We start from the raw sequence: 17,773 nt of genomic DNA, 5'->3' as shown, positions 1-17,773 counted from the left end.
GGATTACAAAAAATGACCAGTCATAAGCCTTAATTAACTGCGCCTGACTCGCATTCAATCAACAAACCCCTTTTAAGATGATCTCCTGATTGTCGCTCCATTTCATGAACAAGACGATCTTCCAGCTTGTGTTACAGTTGACTGAATTTACCTTAAAAAAATGAACACAGGAGACTGATGTCACTCAAGGGACAATCAAAAATGTATTCACAGTTAAAGGACGAGGGTAGTGTTTAAATTCATCATTCCATGCAGTAAAGAAGAAAGATTTTTCGACCTTGTAGATCGACCATGAACTGTTTTTAAAGTCGAGTGAAGTCCCGATCGCATTTTTTGCACACAAGTATGAGTCATTTATCTTTAAGTATTTATAAGTATTCCGACGACAAAAATACTTTAAAAAAATTTGGGATAGAGCTATTACAGCATGATAACTTTTTATGTCAGCAGTGGTTCGGTTCAAGTAAACAAATCAAATATTTTATTCTTTACTTTAGAAATTAAGAACATTCAAAAATCCAATCTTTTTCAGCCAACGCCGAGCAGCTGAAAATCACATGATCGGCAAGTTGGGCCCTGTGGGCAAGAAGCTTAGCATGAATAGAGTTTTGTAGGAGTTAAAAAGAAGCCATAATGCAAGAGCTAAATCACAACATTGTGAGTACAGAGACGGAGATAAGTGGTGGCTTTTCTATCAGCCGGCTGATAACCGAGCAGCGGTAATATGTTAAAAATAGATTCCCCACAGCCAAACACGCCCACTAAGAAATCAAACGACTCCAGATGAGATGCATCAGCGCCAGCAGACCTCGTTGCATCCTGGGTTATCCACGAGCTGGTGTGTGCTGGCGTGGAGTGGCTGGCCTGCGTTCACCGGGTTCAAAACCACTTTGTCACCAATCACCACCTGTCATCGCATAACACGCCACCAACAGGCAGAACATGAAAAAAATTAAAGCCGTGGTTATTGACAAAAGCTATTTTAACCATGATAGCACTGATTGTGTTTGACAGTTATGTGGATTTTATTGACCTCTTTTTTTTTTTTGTACGAATTTAAACTTTTCAAAAGCGACAGTAACCACTGCTTGCAGCAATGAGTATCTTGTGAGGCTCAAGCTGATAATCAGGCCTCCTGTAAAAGCTCAAATGAGTCCGGGAGGAGCTTATGCGAGCTGCTTGTTGCCAAGGTGCAAGCTGACGACACCATGCTAGTGCCAACAAAAGATTGGTGACCAGGTAAAATCCTACTGTGGGCTGGCAGAGCACCATGTAGAGATACAATAAATGTGATCTGATTGGTAACTCATATACTAACGCTCGGTACATACTAAAATGTTGTTGGGCCTGTTTTTTCCCCACATGTAAATTGCTTTTAATTGCATTGCTTTTCCTTGACAGGCCTTTATGAATATTGAACCTTTTCCAAATACTTCTCATGCTACTACATAGTCAAATTGGGGTGGGTCTATACTATAACATCATTTGTTGCTTTGATACTTACACTTGGAAATCTGAAAGTATTTGTATATGATGATGTCAGAGATTTTCTTCAAAATGTGTGGGCAGTTTTGTTTTTTTAATACCCGTGTACATATGGATGTAGCTTAATCAATGTTAAAAGAGGAATGGTGGTCTGAGGTACATTTTTATGATTTACAAAATCCAAATAAAATCATCATTGGTGTCTTAGTTTCAAAGTTGCCAACTGAAATGTAGAAGCTGATATTTTCATTTAAAAAATTGAAAATAAAATAATTAAATACATCTGTTGCTCATAGTCTCGCTGTGCAAAGGGGAAGGAAACAGGAAACAGGACATCTGCCCATCACATTGTACTTTTTATGTCAGGGATGCACCAATTTATGAGCCAAACATGTGTCATCAAAAGACTGCCATTGGAATTTCACAAAATACAACGCTGGCCAATGTTCACTTATATGTGGCCAGGATTTGTCGTCTGATTCAACATGTAGGTGGTTTTATTGCTGACTCAAATGGCTCGTCAAGGTATTCCGAGAAGTTTTACTATATCATGGTATCGACAGCCATCTCGTAATTACAACTAGCACAAAATACGGTGAATTCCCCATGTGTATGTTGTGACTCACACTGTCCCCGATGGAGCGCAGCTTGTAGAAGGGCTGGATGTAGAACCAGGAGCCTTCATTTCCTGCAGGGTCCAGCATCACCCTCATGGCGTTCTTCTCCAAGAGTGCCGGCAAGCGCTTGTTCACTGTCAGGTATTTGTTGCTCTTTAGGTGGAGGAGCTAAGGAGAAAAAAAGGACATCGTTGAGGTGTTTTGTTTTTTTTTAATTGGGGAGGGGGGTGACTTTCTAGGGGGAATTTAGTTGTAGAAATTGGCAAAATTAGGTATACCAGAATAACTACTTTGTAGGTAAAAATATAGGCAAGACAAGACAAAAACATATAGCACAAGATTGTCATTAGCCAAAACATGAGTTGACATGGTACACTTTTACAAATAAATCTTAATGGTTTAAGTGTTGTTGAACAAGAAAAAATAAATCATGGGGAAAAGAATGCAAATATATTTTTCCACCAATGCAGTTATTGTAACTGGAGTTTGTGAGACTTCGTCTCAGTTAAAGGCAAATGTTTATTTATGACAAACCTGAATAACATTCCCGTACTGAATTACTGTTCCAAGCAACTTCTTGTTTTCTGAGTCATTTTGTTTCTTCTCCAGGTCAGCTGCATGCTATAAAGACAAAAGACAGATAAGGGAGGGGTCAGGTTGAAAGCTCTGATGCCGAATCTATCAGGGATTGACTACATTATTCTATAGCAACACAATACCGAAGAGTGATGAGAAATAGTCAAACAAATTCGACACAGTGACAAAAAAGCACTAAAAATGTAGAAATGCACACTTCGGACCAAAATTGTATCTGTACGCATTCATGTTAACACAGGAGGGATTTGAATGTTCCTTTTTATGAGAATGTGGTAAGATAGCCAATTGCTTTAAAAGGTATCGTGTGATAGCTTGAAGGGTGGGGAGGAAGAAAAGTTGGAAGTAAAAGGCTTTATAATGGTCTATAAAAAGAATGTTTAAATTCTACCTTGGCAAATGTACTTTCCTCAAAATATAGACATGTGCAGAACATGTAAAATTCCATAAAACTTCAGCCAAATCTATCAGAAAACCTGAAAATAACAACGTGAGAACATTTCTAAATCTCACATCTTTGTGTTGAGTGTTTGAGCTGCGTGGACAGCTTAGTGTGCAGTGCCCTCGGCCGGAGTGATGACTGCGAGGCCAAAGTGTTGTGACACTTACGTGGAGCTTGTTGAGGAGCACCGTGTCTGTGTTCCCTCCAGGCTTGGCGGCTTTCCAGAATTGCTTTTGAGCCGAGTAGCGGTTCATGGGACACAGTCTGAAGAGACAGTCTTCCCGATGGAAAAATTGTGAAAAGAGACGAACGGAGTTAGTCTTGGTTTGTTGTTGTAAAATGTAACTATACAAAGACAGAGGGGCACAAATAAAGAGCAATACAAGGCAGGGTGTTTCCCAAATACCTTATGTGCAATTTTTACTGTTTCAATCTTCGTTTAAATGGGAAGTCATGTCAAAAATGTTCTTTACAACTGTTTGTTCTATGCACCTGGTGCTGTGCACGAATGTCTGGTAATTCAGACATTCGTACGAGTGGGTGTGGCAAATTAAAAATCTTAATCTGCGAACTCGGACCAGATGGTGTGACATCGCTGGAACTGACAGTTCCAGAACTGAGCCATGTGGGAATGCCAGCATCCTAAAAGAGAATGTGTATGGACTCCATACACATGGAATCATACCTGATCTTTTTTTGACAATGCTCTGAATCTTTTTAATGGCACCCTGCAAATCTTTGATGATATGTCACATGCGTTGATCAGCTCTGTGGATCCTGATCATATTAGTCAGATGTGTTGAAGGAGGGAAACATCTTAAACGTGCAAGACAGTGGCTCTCAAGGACCAGCGTTTGACACCTGCGGTTTCGAAAATGGAAGAAAAACACGTACATTTCTACACAAAGAGCCTTTACTCTGAGTGGCTGACATGGTGAACAGGACTATGCAAAAGCCCCCGTTAGAAGATGCCACATGACTTGTGTTGTAACTGCATGTCTGATGTTTGTAACGACCCAATCCGGTTCAAACATCGCGACAGAATTCAATCAGCTATCATGAACTTGGAGCCAAACACACCCAAGGTGGCAGCTAAAGATAAGATAAGATAAGATAAGATAAGAAAACCTTATGAAAGGAAGAAGTAGAACAACAAAATATAGGAGCTGCTGGAAGACGAGTCATCCATCAGCTAAGGCTTCTACGGTCTCCGCAGATAGTGACAATGAGCATTTTATCAGTTTTAATCATTCACACCAACAATGGTGTGCGAGCACTGCGTCACACTACATATTAAATAGATGTGTGGCCATGGGCGTGTGTGTGTGTGTGAGAGAGAGAGAGAGAGTCACACTTCAAACGCATTCACAACCATCTTCAAAACTCACTTGTATTCTTTGGCATTCGACTCAGAATGACTTAGATTTGTTCTTGGTTTTACTGTTTGGTGCTTTCTACCGTCTTTATTACCGATTTGTTTTACTGTTTATTGTATATGTTAAATTGCTCCACGTACAGCACTCTGTATGCAGCGATGGCTGTTTGAAAGTGCTCTATAAATACAGTTGACTTGACTTGACAACTCTCATGAATGAAAATGAAAGTGCTTCAGGGAGGTTTGAAGAGGAACAGGCAACTGGGTGCATGTCAGTCTGTGCGTATTCAGCCATTTTGTACAAGATAAGAAACATTTGGCCGTGATCCGCGTAGGGCGTGCAAGCATGTATGACAACCCGAGGGAGTGCAGGGCCACAGATGTGAGGTCAGTTCCAAAGAACAACAATAATGTGAGGCTCTTATCAGTGAATGCGGGAATCATTTTCATAGATAGAGTCGAAGCAGGAGGGCGAGCAGTTGTCTCATTTGCATGAGGACGCAGTTGATCTTTACAGAAGAGTTCCTGTTCTGGCGTGGAGAAGTTCCTCTTCTTCAGCTGCACTACGAGTGACTTCGCCTCTCCTCAGACCAATCTTCTATTTTGAGGGTGTAAGAAGAGGGAAGGAATGAGAAAAGAAAATTTGAACCATCCTCCCCCTGTTCTCTCAGTCTTTCTTCCAGCTTGGGTTGCAGCAACATGTCCAAATAAGGCCAACCAAGAGAAGGAGGAGTGGGATGAAAAAGAGGGTGGGGATTCCCTATCTTTATAAACCTTTTTAAATTCCAGAAATTTCACCAAGTTAATGGTATCCCTCTCCGCAAAATGTTCTTTGCTTTCAACCACATCAGATATGGTTTACCTTAGTATGACCTAGAATACTGTCCCTCCCCCTAAAAAAGAAGAAAAAAAAAGAAAAGGAAGTGGATGAAAAAAAGTGGAAGACAGGAAGACAGTGAAAGAATGTCAAGTAATGAGAGAAAGCGAGACAGGCTGAGGGAACGGTGGATCTAAATTTACATCTGCTGAATGTGCATTGCACATGTTTCCACTTGCAGATTTAAGCTAAGATGATATGTTTTTTGTATGTTCACTTTAAAACATTAACTGTTAACACAGCAGTTCGGTTATCTTATTGTTAAGCACAAGCTTGGCAAATGCAGTATGTCGCGCACTTGAAATGTATCAGCCTGCAATTGTTTTTAATTAAAGTCAACTGCGAGAGCACATGTTGCTTTAGTTCTATTGAAACTGGGCTCAGAATTCCTTTTGGGGTCACTGGGCAGGAGAACTGCTGCTACCAATCCAGTATCTCCAGGAATCGTGAACATTCTTGTCATGTAAAACAATGTTTTACTTGCTGGAAAAAAAAAATAGGCCACAATTTTAACTCCGGTTCAGTACTTACCATACAACAGCATACTACAGCGTTGGACTGTATATGTTTTATTACCTACACAGTATCAAAATAGATAGCAATATTAAATTTGGTCATACAAACTGATCAGAACATTAAATCTGACCTCAGTAAATGATGACATTTCATGCCATGTCATCACTAATTCAATCAGTGGCCATTTACAAGACAGGAGACATCTGACATTTCTTCAAAATTCTTCATCAATTTGATCCACAATTAAGTTTCACTATTCACAACCTCAGTGTGGTTATATTAATAATTTTGTTGTTTCTAAACCCTAAAATATGCAACTGGTTTCCAATAAAATGTTAAATTTTGAGGAAATTTCCAGGATCCGCCCCCCCCCCCAACCTCAAAGAATATTCGCTGTGAATAATACATCAATATGACAACAATGACAACATGGCATCCGAAGGCATGTGCGGGATGTATACAAGGTGGGTCAGAAATGTTCCACGATTGGTGGAGTCAAGGATAATTTCAAGGAGAATAAATGAAGGTGAGGCAGAGAAGGCTAGGAAAGAGTGAAAACTTTTAGTTTGTTAGGATGTCTCTAAACGTCGGTACACTTGGAGCAATGCAGAACTGTCTGTACCTTAAAAATGACCTGAAGTGTTTCCCAACACAAACGTGTGTTCTTCTCCGACATTGCTGTCTGCTGGTTAATTACCAGAAATAGACCTGTCAATGATGCATTCCTTTCCAAATAAGTCCAACATAAATGCATCGTTTTACCGGCGATCGAGATGGAGACGCCTTACTGGAAATGGCCAAGGCTGCTGGGATATTTGTTGTCTTAGATGCTCTACAAATGATGAGATGCTTCCTCCATCTCTTAACAGGATAAGAACTTAGGAGCGAGTAGCAGTTTATACAACCCAGATCATTGAGGCTGTTGTTGACTTAACACAGAATAGAAGTGTTACGCAATGTGTGTCTTTAGGTCCCCTGCCAGATGTTGTATCCACTGCATGCATAGTTGCTCGCACTTCATGGCGATACCGTCATTGTATCACATGACATTCAATGGCTACTTATATGGCCGGGTAGTCAATGTCAAAAATTATGCAACGTACTGTATGTTAAAAACATCTACATGAATTTGAAGAGCTGTAATGAAGATTCCAAGCAAAGGGCCAAAGGACTCCAGCACGCCCCATGACCCTTGTGAGGATAAAGCATAAGTATTTACTCGGCATGCAATAATGAAGTTAATGGATCTCTTTCTTACTTGACGAAAGAGTGGAGTTGGGCGTTTTTTCATAGTTTTGCAGGTTTTTCATTTAAATGGACAGTTTGTTCATGTCCTTCATACATATATATTTTATATACATCCATCAATGCTAAGTTGTAGTTGCTTGTAGTAACCAGCTAGTGGCCTAACAACCCCCCCCCCACCCAAAAAAAATAGCATATAGCGTGTAACAGAAAAACTGTAGCAGTTGAGCCAAAATAAATGGTACCACTGTCTCTATTGGTTTGTATGTTTGTTCAATCCAAGATCGCTACCCAGTTGAGGTGTAACATTCTTGTGAGGTAGTAATTGAAAGCGGTATGCATATCCGAGATGACCAAAGGGAAATTAGCTATTGTAATTAAAATTTCAAATTAAGAATAACAGTGTTGCTTTTTTTTAATGCCGTTATAATGGGCAACAATGGGGTTCATCGTGCACAGTAGTAAATACCGTTGCCTTGACTCCCAATCACAGTTCTTTTCTGTATGTCAGTGAGAAATACAGCTCGTGGCCTGCATGAGTGAAAGTTTGATTACATTATGAGTGCTTGTGTTTACATTAGGGGGAAACGTTGAACATACCTCAGCAGTGACAGTGCTAGGCCCAGATGACACAGTTAGCAAAACCTGTAGGCCGGTACTTGCTATAGCACAACCATGACAATGATGATGCAACACTGTTCATGTCAACATTAATATTGGTGAACACATCAGTGTGCTCGTTTCTGAATTTTGGAGCCACAATTTAAGTGTGCAAATTACTTTGGAATTCGGCAGCAAGCGTCAAGCAATTAAAACTCAAAGTAAAACTACCTATAATCCGTGTTTGTCCATCTCCGTGCCACTGACACTCCTCTATGATTGCACACGTCAGTGGAGGTTATGGGCTGCCACAGGAGGTAAATATGTAAAAGAGTAATTTTCGAAACGACAATAATTGGAATCCTTAAATCTGTTTGGACACAGGGATGCAATAGTAAACACGGAGGCAAAAAAATCTGTTGCTTCCATTGCTTGCTTTCGTTCACACTAACACTCCTTTTCACCTCGTGTTTGACGTCCAGAGTCACCTCACACTGACATAGAGGCCTCTTCTGATCAAGAGCAGCTGACAAAACAGTTACCAAACACACTTTAGCCTCACTCAGTGTGTGTTCGAGAGTGTTACACAAGCAAAGTTTGAATATAAATAAATCAAATTCATTTGTCACTTCAGCCACAGGTTGTTCCCCTTGTATTAGTATGAGCCATGTGAAAAAAGGTGGGCAGATGGAATAATAATAATAATACATTTTATTTATCCTATTGCTGCCGGTGGAAAGACATTACAATTGGATTAGAGCACGCTCTAGCTTCTGACAAGTCAATTAGGTGAGGGAGGAAGGAACATGGAGGATTAAAGGACGAAGAGTGATTAGCGAAATCCGACTGTACGAGTGAGGTATCAATGTTTGCTGCCAAAAATGCTCCTCAAACAGTTTTCACGTCTGCATGAACAAGTGTTGCAGGTAATTTATAATGCGGCCACTCCATTTAATGCCATATTATATTCACAATGTGAATATAATAAATGAAATATAACCACACACAGCAACTAATCGTTTTGTCTTCCCCTGTCATCTATATATATAAACTGCCCAGTTTATTTGCAGTTGTCTGTGATATAAAAAAGTGGCAGCTTGTAAGCTAGAGTACAGCTCTCAGAGCACACCGAAGCTAAATGCAATTAAAATGTCTGCCCTCCTTTCAGACCGTAAAACATCACCATAAACATGAATGTTACATCACTAAGTCTTCCAATGATTTGTGCCTCTGTGCTCGTGAAACACACCGAAGAATATGTGATCAATCTGAGCCTTAGAGCAGAATCTACTGCAATCACCATTTCCACAGCGACAAGGACAATTCCATTTGTAGATCATTATCACGTGGGCTACGTAATTGGGAACGACTCTACTGCCTCAAAGTTAGCTTGCACCATTCGCTCAAATGCTCACGTATAAGCATTTGTCTTCTAAATCTATCAAACGTGACCTTGCTTAAGGACACATTTTCATCAGCTGTTTGCAAAGAGACGACTGACAGAGTGCAAAGTTTACCCAAGATCAGATACTCTCTTTGCAACGAGGGGCCAGCTGCCCCTAGAGACACAAGCCTCCAGCCTGAGAAGCGAGGGTTCTACTTCCTGTATGAGGACTATTTATAGTACACCCAAAGAAGCCTCTCAATGCTTTTTTTATTTTTTTTAATGCAAACCTTTCTACGGGTGCTCGGTTTATTAACATCAAATCTGTTTTTTGAGGTGAGGTGGATGCAGCTCCAGCGGGCAGAGGTATTGTGGCCGTCACCGGAGAAACGCAGCACAACACATGGAGCAGTGTCTATCACAGAGCTCTCAGTATAAACACACAGCAGTTCGCGGGGATGATGTCAGCCGGAGGACAATCTCTGTGCCTCCCCTTACCTCTGAACTTCTTTGGAGGGGTGTTGAGGTCTCCGGCATCAGGCTGGACCACGCAGCGGTCATCCACCAAACTGCAGATTGAAACATATTACAACGCTTATAAGTTGCTGACCTGAAAACAGGAATGTGAGGCATTTTGAGAATATTACTATATATACTGCATTTTAGTTATACTGTATAGTACTAGATTAGCCCAATGAGGCACAACCGGAAGTCTGAATTGTGTTGACTGTGCATAGAAACTCTCTAATTTAAGGATACACCATCACTGCACACCTTGATAAATACTCCCACCTGCACGCTGTATCTCCTCATTATTTGAAATTCTGGATAGCAAGAAATGATAAACCAGGAAGCTGAAATTATAAATACATATGAAGTTTCTTCCACATCCAAATATGATTCATTCACAATCATATTGAGTCGTATTATGGTGGGAAACAAGTGAAGCACTTGAAGTTTTGTTGGAACATCATAAAGAATGTTAAAATATCCATACATCCATTATCTGAACCGCTTATCCTCACGAGGGTCACATGAATGTTAAAACTTTACAATTAAAGTATCTGCACAGTAAAGTTAAAAATAATTTCAGTTGTCACAAACATATTATTTCCTACAGTAACAAGTGATTCTAAATGCAAACAAAAAACTTTCACTGTGTGAGGGTTGACAAGGTTGCAACTCATTTTGAAGAATGTACAGTAGGTGACCATGTGAGGAATGTTGCTGAGTTGGTGGTTACGCGTGGTGAAAAAAGCAGCAAGCCAAAACAACTACGACAATTTTGCAAATGTATGCGCTCGTACGTGCGTGGGAAGTTGTGGAACTCAGTAAATGCCTCAAAAACTCTACTATGACTTGGTCTTCTTCATACAGCAGGACTTTCTATTTTTTGATTGACTCTGCAACACCATGACTCATCATCCTGACAGTTTTACACATTGCACAATACACAATATTAGCTTTTATAGTTTCCATCTGTTCGCCACCTTCACTCGTCATACTCACATTTACACAATTCATTATTCCATTTACCGACCCTGTGTCGTGGACTCCTGCTATTTGCAAGGTATAGGGGCCGTGACCCCCCAGCCCCACCCCAAAAAATATGACAAAATAATTTTTAAAATACTGAGGGAAAAAAATCTGTGAATAGGCGGATTGGTTGGCAGGTTTCGAACCAGAAGTATGCGGGGTCCACTATATGTTTTTCTTATTCCTGTACTTTCAGTTATGTGGCTATTGAGGACCAGAGCACCACTTCAAGGTCCTCCATCCCCTTTCACACCTTTATTTAATTGATAAAATATGATATTGCATCACAGCATCTCTCCAGTCCTTTTGTCACTGGTAGTGGGAAATATTCCACACACACATGTGCAAACATTCAGCCATCCATGCCCACAGCACTCTTTCTGATACGTCCAAAACTTGTGTGTGACAAAAATGCTTAAGAATGACGGCCTGGACAGACATAGGCTGCAGTGATTTTCTCCATTTATCCATTAGCAAAGCCATGCAAAAAATAAAAAATAAAAATAAATAAATAAATAAGTACATTTGTAGCTGAAATTAATGGAGGAGTGTCGAATTTGCCAAGGAAGAACCCACTCATTTTTGAATAGATCCATTGACAACTATAATGACACCCAGTGCAGACCTACTGGCAGTGGGGGCAGGTTGGAGGGTGGCCTTTCACACTGTGGCCTGTGGTCCCCTCTCAGAACAAAGATTATACAGAACTGTATTTATTAACATTGTAGCAAAGGCAAAATGCGTAGCGAATGCGTGTGGCTCAACATTCCAGTCAGATCTGTCATGTTTTGTACAAAGGGGTATTTCAGAGTGATCGTTTTTATGAACAATTCATGTCACCAAAGATTCTTACGAACACTCAAGCAACATCAGCGCAACACATCCTGTAGCTGGTAATGTCGGGTCTCCAAAATAAAAGCATTCCAGTAAGGCATCACAGTAACACCAGAGGACCCTTTAATGTGTTGCACCACTAAAAACAGTAGTCAGGTTTTGTTGATGTAAACCACAAGCTGAAGTTACAATCATTCACCCAACAAGAGGCAGTCAGAGCTTGCAGGAAATTGATGATTACGAATAATATTTTATTGTTTCAAGGTGAGACTTCTGGTCCAGACATATTGTTGGCTAACTTTATGAATTTGAATCGCAGCCAGCCAAGCCAAGTATGAAAGTTCCCTTGAGTTGACAGCATGCTTCAAGCTAACATTAGCTAACCTTATCAGAAAACAAAATCAAGCAACCCTGCAAAAGTAGCTTTAAAATACTGGGTTGTTGAAATTTTGTATATTTCTTGCCATTGCTTTTTGTCTATTGTTGGAAATAAACACATACATGTACAATGGTGCGTAAATTACTTCAATATGCGTCACATTTTCAAAGGCCATGTTGAATAACCATTTATTTAATGTTAATTTGACAACAGACACACATTAGACGGGCCTTTTGTTTTTTTTTAAACACACAATCACAAACCTGATGGCCCAGTGCTTGTGGATGCACAGACACAACTCTCTGTTTGTGTCTCAACTCTCATCCTCCCCACTCATGGTGTTCAGCTGTCTGTCTTGCTCTATGCCTTTTCTCTATCACTCCGTGTCTGTCTCTTTGTCTCTCTCATGTTTAAGTTGATTCTCTTCAATTCTCTCAACACCATCATCTGGTTATATCTCAATGTCTGCAGACTTGTACACCATCATCAGTACACATCCCCATTTTGTTATTTGCTTACCTCCTGACAAATTAAGAGAAAATTCCTGATCCCCTCCCTGGCAAGTGCTATGTGAACCAATGAAATGCGCTTACCCCAGAGTGCTGATGAAACCACTGGTTGACCCCTCTGCGTACAGGGAGCAGATATCACCGATGTGCAGGAAGCTGGACATTTTATCCGACATGTTGGAAGCTTACTAAGGAACACCTAAAGCAGAGGAAGTTACAATAAATTTCCAAAAAAGGTTTTGACAATAAAAAGTGTTTATCAAATGTATCTGTGGTCAAAAAAAAAAGCAAAGGATTCTATCCAGCATCCTGCCAATGCTAGTTTGCCTATACTTACTTACTATTAGCTAAGTTAGCGGTAAATTTAAATGTGAGGCTGTTACGGTTCCATGTATTTGCATGAGTTTGCAGGAAAATTGTGTTTCATGTGACAGCAGTAGATTGCTGCTGCTAGATGTCCGAATAGTTAATCATTAGGACTGCCAACAGGAAGCTGTGCACCTGCAACAGGGCCACTTTTCTCCATCTGACGAACCTCTTACTGAGCAAATCCGAAACAGTGTCTTTAACTGCACAGGAACCAAAACGTGTAAACTAGTGCTAACAGTCAACTCATTATCAAAGCAAAAAAAAAAAAAAGAGCAAACCTAAATAGCAGTCTATCATTTAAAAATCAAAAAACATGGCTTGAGGAAACGATAAGACCGGTTGACATGAGCAGTGGGAAACTGTTAGCCATTTATGGAGCGCTCTATCTTCTCTGCAGAGAAGAGGATGAAGATAAGCAAAACTTTACCTCGGCGGCGGTTGAACGCTCGGATGTTCGGCTCTCCGAGGACCAGCTACGACAACATGACGGCGGCTCCACTCTCCCCTCGTTCCGCTGAGCGATAGCGAGAGCCAGCGGAGTGACAAGCCAGTGTTTGTGACTGTGAGGAGGCCAGTAAGGAGAGGAACAGGCGGTATTCAACTGTGCGGTGCTCAGAGTTTGAGCTGGAAGAGCTCACTGCCACCTCTTCTCGCGCGGCGGCACTGTTGATCTCTGGGAAATGATTATGTTTCATTATTCAGAGAGTCAATTAATGCCATTAGATTATTCATGGACTGCATTCAAATTAAATGACACTAGTAATAATTTATAAAATACATCATTTTCAAATGACGTTAATTAAAACTGACAGTACCAATGCCAGCCTCTGGAGGCGCAATATAGCCCTGACCGAGACAGTACCAGCTGACTTGACCACGTGACTATGAGGAAGCGTCAACAACGTAAGGGACCTGCAACCAGACATGCTCGGCGTTTTGGCTGTTTTGATGATCCATTTGGTCTGTATGGACAAAGCGCTTATATGCAGGGCTCACTCCGAGCCCGCCACCTCGCCGGGTTTAGCGAGTTGCGGCTGTGAGAGTTTGAAAAGAGACGCTGTTGTGGGGGAAAGCACAGCATCGGAGAAGCCAAATGTAAAATATTCCAGAGACGCCAATGAGATGCAGTCTGACACACAGGCAGGCGAGAACATGTTAAGTCAGGTAAATGGCTCTTTCTGTCCATATGGAACCGTTAATGTGTCAAAGTGATCAAACCTATATCATGCCTCATAAACTGCAAATTGTGTTTCCCATATCTACAGATGCATGCTAAGAATACTGAGCTGTGATGTGTACAAATAAATAGAGGGCTATAACCTCAATAGTTTTACCAAACTTCACTTGACACTAAGGTTAACGAATATAAATCTTGTATGTAGATGGTGCTGATTGCTGGTGGAGAATTTCTAATGGGAACAGACAACCCAGGCATCCCAAGTGATGGTGAGGGCCCTCAGAGACGGGTCCACGTGGACTCCTTCTACATGGACATCCAGGAAGTCACCAACCGGCAGTTCCATAACTTTACCAATGCCACAGGCTATGTGACGCAGGTGCTAATCGAGCAATATGGCGATGCATGCTTATGCCCTCTTTTGTGATATGGGTTGTTATTCTTTCAGGCCGAGAAATTTGGGGACTCTTTTGTTTTTGAAGGAATTCTCAGTGAGACGGTCAAAAGCCAAATCACACAAGCAGTAAGTACTTCCTTTTTGCCCACTGTTGTGGTGGTGCGCAAGCATAAAAACAAACTCGTAATATTTTACACAGACCACTCAAGTAGATAATGACCCCACAGATGGGTGCACTCTCTTTGTGGTTGTCATGGAAACCTGCAGCTGTCAGCGCCAGGGGGAGAACTTCACAGGCTTTGTTTTTCACATTACTTCCTGTGGGTGTGTTTGCTGCAATTTATTTATTTGCTGAGGGTCTGCTGGTGCGCAGTCATCACACATTTTAGCTGAAGGCAAACCGCAGTAGGACAAAAAGCAAACATTGGGAGTTAAGTCTTCATTGTGTAAGTAAGCTTGTAAAGCTCTTTCGGGATTATATAATTCTTTGCAACAACTATACGGCACACTTTGCAATTATAAATCTCTTCCTCATAGCAGCGCTTTTTGTCTAGCTTGACAATATGTTGTTCAACTCAGCTCAACTTTATTTATCGAGCACTTTATAATAACCACAGCTGCATTCAAAGTGCTGTACATAAAATAAAAATCGGCCATACAAATAAATTAATAACAAAAACAGTCAACACAGTAAAACACTAAAGCAAACCGAGTCTCATGGTTAGTTGAAAGCTAAAAAATAAACATTTTAAGGTGAGGTTTAAAGAGCGACATGTTTTGTATGTTTGTGTCCAGAACAGACAACTGGCAGTAAATACTGTATATGCTGGGATGAGAATTTTCTGACTTTTTCAGACCAAAATGACCATTGTTGAGATAAATGCAAATAATCTGATGAGAGATTTCTGGGGGGGATGCTTGTGAGGTTGCAATGGAGCATGGGTGGGGGTGGGAGATGTACCAAATAATCTGTATTTTGTTTCAACATTTTTATTGTGCAACCCGACATTCCAGTTCATATTTTGCTACCTTTCAAGCTTGGACGCCAGTGACTTTTTTTTTTCTCCTAATATGTAAAATTTCAATTGCAGTCTGAACTCAGTAGACCAGGAGTGCCCATTGTGTCAAGCCAAGCCAAATTTACTTATATAGCCCCAAAATGATTGAGGGCAGGGCTTTACTGTGAACGACTGCTGAGCACTTTTGCCTCACAGTGCAAAGGTGGAGGATTTGATTCCGGCCTCTGGCCTTCCTGTATGGGGTTTCTATGTTCTCCCCTTACCTGTGTGGGTTTTCTTCTGAAAAAGTATGGGCACCCCTGTAGGAGACTGTCAAATGCCTGTATACACGGATTCATGTCTCTTGTAAAAAGTAACTTTTAGGATCATTGATTTATACAGGACTGTACTTCCTTTCATTTTTTATTGCATTTTTAGGTGGCTGCTGCCCCCTGGTGGCTTCCAGTTAAAGGGGCAAACTGGAGACAGCCTGAGGGCCCTGACTCCAACATCACAGATAGGCAAACAGATGCGCTTTTGATCCATATTTTTTGTTTTTGTTTGACCATGGTTTGTTTCACAATAGTTTTGCTAATCAAAACGAATCCATTTTAGGATGGATCATCCTGTTGTTCATGTATCCTGGGCAGATGCTGCTTCCTATTGTACCTGGGCCAACAAGAGCCTACCGACGGAGGCGGAGTGGGAGTACGCCTGCAGAGGCAATTTAAAAGACAGGTAGGGTGTTCACTCATTGTGTAGATTTAAAACATCAGCAGTATACATTGTTCTCAAAATCATAAAGCATATACTTTTTTTGTTATTGATTTCCCAATACAGTTTGCAGTGGATGAAATTTTTGATTATCAACCAATATATTAGCTTTTCCAAGAAAGGAATCAAACATAGTGACCATGATTTTTTTGCAAAACTTAACTAATTTACCTAAAAATCATGCGTGCGAAAATATTACTATAAATGTAGAAAATAAATCTTTTGAATAATATACTGTATTTATTTATTGATTGATTGATTGATTGATTCATTCATTCATTCAGACTTTATCCCTGGGGAAATCGACTGAACCCAAAAGGGCAACACTATGCCAACCTCTGGCAAGGAGAGTTCCCTCACAATAATTCTGCAGAAGATGGATACGTCAAAACCTCACCGGTATGTGAGACTCAGGAAAATAAATGTCAAGAGGGTTCATTTTGGAGGTTTGTTGGGGGGGAGAGGAAACCTGCTTTGTAATTGACTTAATGTATAAAAAAATCTACAGGAAACAAAAAATGCTGATGAAAAACTGGCATTTTCACAGATAATAGCTGATACTCCAGTATTACCCATACATTAATTCTAGCTGATTGTCTGTAGGGGGAGCTCTCAACCTATGAATTTTTAACGCTGGCGAACGTGAAATGTTGCGTCCATTCATACTTATACCGAAAGAAAGTTATTATTATATAATGTATTATTTGAATATTCTTTTTTTATCATTGTTAAAAACCAACAGTTCGTTTTAATTTGCTCAATTAAAACGAACCAACGAGCGTTTCTCTTTCTTAGAGCATACTTGATACATGGTCACCTTGTTAGAATGTGTGATTCGATGCAAATGTAATGTCTGCACTTGACGCCCTTCAGGTGATGTCTTTTCCCGCCAATGCCTTTGGTCTCTTTGACATGGTGGGCAATGCGTGGGAATGGACGTCAGACTGGTGGACTGTGCATCATTCCACTGAACAGCAACGAAATCCAGTAAAACTTAACAGCATCACCCACTCAACAACTTGTGATCTCCTAAAATAGCATATGTGTCATTAACATGATTCACTTTTTGTTTTAGACAGGTCCTCCAACAGGCACTAACAAAGTCATGAAAGGGGGATCATACATGTGTCACAAGGTAAAGTGATGGCTACTTCTATAAATTCAATTGCACCGCTATGTTTCTTGTGAGCAATGTTTTATCCAGAGATGTATTTATGTAAATCAGCGTCTTACATTTTGCATCTCTCTCCCTCCCTCAGTCATACTGTTACCGGTACCGCTGTGCTGCACGAAGCCAGAACTCTGCGCAGAGCTCTTCCTCCAATCTTGGTTTTCGTTGCATCTCTCAGGAGACACGCTGACTTGCACTTGAGCTCCTGCTTCACATGGTTTTTGTGAATTGCTGATTGGGCTTCTTCCAACAACCTTTAAACCTTTTTGTTGTGTGTGTTATTATTATTATTTTAAACTTTTAGAGCAAGTTTCAGTCTGTCAACTTGACCAAATGATTTTATGTATTTTTTTTCTTTCATTTTTATGACAAATAAATTAAAACCTAATTTTGTAATCACAGTTGTCTGTAATATCTCCAAATATTTAGCAAGAAGGTAACATCGCTACTGTATTTATAACAGTGTAGATTTTCTCATGTCATTGAGGGAGACG

The 17,773-nt window shown here is 40.4% G+C and overlaps 2 protein-coding genes across 4 annotated transcripts in view; one reads left to right on the top strand and one right to left on the bottom strand.

The window, feature by feature from the left end:
• The window catches only part of itpr1a (inositol 1,4,5-trisphosphate receptor, type 1a), a 57,076-nt gene extending 43,683 nt beyond the window's left edge, over positions 1 to 13,393 (bottom strand). For all 3 annotated transcript variants that reach the window (XM_086117931.1, XM_086117932.1, XM_086117933.1), the window contains exons 1-8: positions 13,190 to 13,393; positions 12,478 to 12,592; positions 9,634 to 9,704; positions 3,306 to 3,415; positions 2,637 to 2,723; positions 2,112 to 2,270; positions 809 to 907; positions 68 to 151 (exon numbers count right to left, since the gene is read on the bottom strand). In XM_086117931.1, the coding sequence (XP_085974057.1) occupies positions 68 to 151; positions 809 to 907; positions 2,112 to 2,270; positions 2,637 to 2,723; positions 3,306 to 3,415; positions 9,634 to 9,704; positions 12,478 to 12,569 (702 nt within the window). In that variant the 5' untranslated portion in view covers positions 12,570 to 12,592; positions 13,190 to 13,393. The remainder of the gene's footprint in view (positions 1 to 67; positions 152 to 808; positions 908 to 2,111; positions 2,271 to 2,636; positions 2,724 to 3,305; positions 3,416 to 9,633; positions 9,705 to 12,477; positions 12,593 to 13,189) is intronic.
• Positions 13,394 to 13,633: 240 nt separating this feature from the next.
• Positions 13,634 to 17,680, top strand: sumf1 (sulfatase modifying factor 1). The gene is made up of 9 exons (XM_086117935.1): positions 13,634 to 13,926; positions 14,145 to 14,318; positions 14,388 to 14,462; positions 15,773 to 15,855; positions 15,950 to 16,072; positions 16,393 to 16,507; positions 16,982 to 17,095; positions 17,184 to 17,243; positions 17,368 to 17,680. Exons 1-9 carry the CDS (start codon positions 13,687 to 13,689, stop codon positions 17,467 to 17,469), a joined length of 1,086 nt encoding a protein of 361 aa, XP_085974061.1. The 5' UTR covers positions 13,634 to 13,686; the 3' UTR covers positions 17,470 to 17,680.
• The last annotated feature ends 93 nt before the right edge of the window (positions 17,681 to 17,773 follow it).

The sequence above is a fragment of the Hippocampus guttulatus genome, chromosome 8 (assembly GCF_054856545.1).
Source record: "Hippocampus guttulatus isolate MCC_2025c chromosome 8, RoL_Hgut_1.0, whole genome shotgun sequence".
In the NCBI taxonomy this organism is placed as follows: Eukaryota; Metazoa; Chordata; class Actinopteri; order Syngnathiformes; family Syngnathidae; genus Hippocampus; species Hippocampus guttulatus.
The sequence above is the reverse complement of the archived record's forward strand: the minus strand, read 5'-3'. Positions and strand labels throughout refer to the sequence as shown.

Coding starts and splice junctions, on each gene's coding strand:
- sumf1 (XM_086117935.1), top strand. CDS start 13,687: ATGCTCGGCGTTTTGGCTGTTTTGATGATCCATTTGGTCTGTATGGAC. Junction 13,927..14,144: donor GCGAGAACATGTTAAGTCAG/GTAAATGGCTCT, acceptor TCTTGTATGTAG/ATGGTGCTGATTGCTGGTGG. Junction 14,319..14,387: donor CCACAGGCTATGTGACGCAG/GTGCTAATCGAG, acceptor TTATTCTTTCAG/GCCGAGAAATTTGGGGACTC.